This window comes from Neltuma alba, unplaced genomic scaffold, assembly GCF_004799145.2.
Source record: "Neltuma alba isolate B1F8T4 unplaced genomic scaffold, ASM479914v2 tig00010818_pilon, whole genome shotgun sequence".
In the NCBI taxonomy this organism is placed as follows: Eukaryota; Viridiplantae; Streptophyta; class Magnoliopsida; order Fabales; family Fabaceae; genus Neltuma; species Neltuma alba.
Window position 1 is genome coordinate 170,875 of NW_021635626.1, and position 3,816 is coordinate 174,690.

At 39.7% G+C, this 3,816-nt stretch overlaps 1 protein-coding gene across 1 annotated transcript; it reads right to left on the bottom strand.

Annotated features, from left to right (window-relative positions):
• Positions 1–431: 431 nt before the first annotated feature.
• LOC114759327 (G-type lectin S-receptor-like serine/threonine-protein kinase At1g34300) lies at positions 432–3,155 on the bottom strand. The gene has a single exon (XM_028948496.1). The coding sequence runs from the start codon at positions 3,034–3,036 to the stop codon at positions 598–600; it is 2,439 nt and encodes an 812-aa protein (XP_028804329.1). The 5' UTR covers positions 3,037–3,155; the 3' UTR covers positions 432–597.
• Positions 3,156–3,816: the final 661 nt, after the last annotated feature.

A 3,816-nucleotide genomic window follows, 5' to 3' on the forward strand; every position in this document is an offset into this window, starting at 1 on the left:
AAAATGTATCTTATATTTAGGACCGGAGGAGTATAATACATTGTATAAAGAACTAAAAAGTAAAAATCTCTCATCCAACACTCAAGTGTCCTAAAAAAGGATATTAGTTGATTGGTGGATTATTTATTAATGAGGGCATAAAAGAATATTTATAATAAATACATTAGACAAATGGTATTTATTTCTTATAATTAAGAGAATACTTCCAAAATACTCCTATTAAAAACCAGAGCATTTAGAAGATAAATGGATCATTTTAAACCGTGGGGATTTGTTCGGCATGTTATGGATGACTTGATAGTTATTTATTGCCAAAATACGATCAAACTTGACAGTTGACACTGTATAAAAGAATGTAAAGATTAAATTCAAATTTTGGTGAAATAATTAGAAGGTAAAAACTAAAAATTTAGGCTAACCAATTCAGAATGACAAAGTGACATGTGACCTCTCATTCACAATTCAATATAATATAATTAAGTTGTCTAACAAATAGCAGGATTCTATCGAATAATTTAATGAAATGATACAAGAATCTACACGAAAAGATACCAGTAGTTCATGAAAATAGGCTAAGTAGTATCTTCTTCGTTGAGCCTATATGATTTGTGATGTGGAAGACGAGGAGAAGAATGGAGCTTCTCCAGCAACAACGGAATTAGCAATAACATATCCTTCTGTAACAGATTTTGGGGATGGTGGCATCCCAGTCTCAGTAATTCCTTCCAGCATCTGCACCACTTTGCTCATTGTTGGCCTCTGAAGTGGCTGCTCTTGGATGCACCAGAAACTCACCATTATAGCCCTTTTCACTTCCTCCAAATCAACTTCATGATGGTTAGCTAGTCTTCTGTCCAGAACTCCCTTTATGTTACCCTTCAGAAGCTCTTCATAAGCCCACATGGAGAACTTTGTCCGCTTTGTTCCTTCTGAGACTTCAAAATTCCTTCTTCCACTCACTATCTCCAACAAAACCATACCAAAGCTATACACATCAGATTTACAAGTTGCAGGCAGATTTGCAAGCCATTCTGGAGCTAAATATCCTCTAGTTCCTCTTACACTCGTCAAGCTTTGGTGCCTTTGGTCCGAGGCAGTGGCACTTGTGAGTTTTGCAAGGCCAAAATCTGAGACTTTGGCATTGTAATTCTCATCTAAGAGAATGTTTTCAGGTTTTATATCACAGTGGACAATGCAGTTTCTGCACTCTTCATGAAGGTATGTGATTCCTCTTGCAGTGCACAGCGCGATTCTGAATCTATACTCCCAATTCAACAATTTCTCAGACTGATGTTCATTAACAAAAAGAAATTTGTCCAGAGACCCATTTTTCATGAACTCATAAACCAAAAGCCTATGTTTTCCTTCAGAACAAAACCCAATCAGCCTCACTAAGTTCAGATGATGTGTACTGCTTATAGTAGCAACCTCCATTCTGAACTGTTTCTCACCTTGCTCAATTCCCTCAAGTTGCTTCACTGCAACAACAGTTCTATTTGCAAGAGTTCCCCTGTAAACAGCACCAAATCCACCATCACCAAGCTTCTCTTTGAACCCTTTTGTTGCGCGCTGAAGCTCCTTGTGTGAGAACTGAACTGGTGCTCCAGAAGCATATTCAAGAAGAGCATACTGGGTAGAGAAACCACGAAACCTCGAATCACGTTTACAACACCACAACAACAAACCACCCTCAAAGATAATCAAAGCTAAAAGGGTACCCAGAACAACTACCACTACTATCCAAGCATGTATCCCCCAATTCTTTCCCTTCCCGGCTTCCTCTAAACTCGGTGGCGGGTTTGGTGCCACTGGTCCACAAACTTTAACATATGAAGTGCTGGGTAGTGCGGGGTTGTGGTAGGTACTGATGAAACTAGATGTCTTTATGTAACAGAGGCCTGTGCCATCTGATAAAGAAGTAGAAGCAAAACAAGAACCAGCTGCAAGGCAATTTCCTCTGCAAGCTGATATACCAACGAAAAATACCTCCGGATTAACCATGAATATAGGAGGATAGGTCAAGACTAAAGCATGGTCCAATTGTAACATAGAAGCACTGCCTGGACAATCCTCAAGTCTCACCTTCCTCCTACATCCTTTTCTACTATCATTAGGATCAATCATCTCAAAATTCTCAGATGGGCATTCACAAATTGGCTTTAAATCCTTGTAACTACATACCCCATAGTTCCCACAATACCCAAAAACCTCACATTGATCTTCAACAGCTGCCCATCTTACAGTAGAAATTCCACTGCCTCTAGAGGAACTGTACATTCTCAAGTTCCCATCACTATCCAACTTCAGAATTCTCAGAGTGCCATTTGCTTCAGCATAGTCACTGCTATAGGCAATATCCAACGGAGTCACCAATTTGGGATCGGAAAGTATCAAAATTCCTATAGATTGTAATCCCAAAACCGGCGAAGTTAAATTGACATGTACAGATGAATTTAGACCACGATCCCAGTACGGTACACTATCATTCCACCCAAGTGTGAGGTTACCCAATCTGGTTACTCTAAATGAATACGCACCAGATCGCAAAACCATACGGGTTGTGAAATTCTGAGAAGGCACGATGGTGTCAGTGGGATGGTCGAAGCTCGACCAAACGACGCCGGTTCGATTAGAGAGAATCAAGTTTCCATCGTCGTTCAGGGAGGCAGAAGAGACGCCCAAATTGGAAGTGCCGGAGTCCCAAAAGGTGACGCCAGAGCCGTTAACGAGGCGAAGGACGCCAGAGGAGAGAAACTGAAGCGAGCCACGGGAGTCCACGCTGACACCGTTACCGGCGGACCAAATAACGGGTGTGCCGCCGGAGAAAACGACCGCGGCAATGAAGGAGGGAGGAGAAGTGGTTGGAGTTTGAGAAGGAAGGAAGCGAAGAGAGAAAGCGTTGCTAGGAGAAGGCCATGTATGGTTTGTATCAGAAGCAAAAAGTGTAGAACCTGGCGAAATACCAAACGCTGTAATGGCAGAGGAGAAGAAGAAGCAAGAAAGAAGCAGAAATCGCAGTCGTTTTGAGCAAAGCATGATTATTTCTTTCTGGGACCCTGAATAGTCTTGCCTGCATGAGAATGAAGCATGGCTTGCTATAAAATAATCAAATCAAAAGGAAGAATAATCGAAGAAAGGAAGACAAAGGTTCTTGACTTGCTGTTAGTTAAAACCGAGATTGGCGTGTAGGTGGGGAGCTGTAAATGGAATCTTCAACAGTTCAACTCTCTGATGTGGATTTTCAACGGTGAAGCACTTTTCTTCTGTCGCAATTTTTGATCATGAACGAGGATTGATTTTCACATTCAAACTTGGAAAAGCAGGCAATGACTTCTGGACCCAGTTTCGGCTTTTGATTATTCAACTCCCCATGTGAAAAGAAGAAAAAATATTAACAAATCAGTGCATCATATATTCATAATGCTGCTAATTTTTTTATAGAAAAATAATAAATAAAGACTCCTAGTATGTGAAATTATGATTTAGGACTTTCAATTTGAAAAATAGTAAATAAAGACCCAATCCTATATTGCAAATATGAAATCGTGATGAAATATCTTAAATGCCTCTCAGCCAAGTTGTGATTTGGCCTACTGAAATTATCATTCTCTAAGGTGAACTTGTCATTCCCCATAATCAACTTATCACTTGGTATACCTTCAGTTAAGTTGTGATTTAGTCTATTGAAATTGTCATTTGTTAAAGGGAACTTATCATTTCCCATAGTCAACTTTTCATTTGACTGAAAGGCATTTCAGATATTTCACCAAAATTTCATATTTGCAATATGAAAACGTGTCTTTATTTGCTATTTTT

What these genes read in the sequence shown, in the direction of transcription:
- LOC114759327 (XM_028948496.1), bottom strand. Translation starts at nt 3,036, where the DNA reads ATGCTTTGCTCAAAACGACTGCGATTTCTGCTTCTTTCTTGCTTCTTC.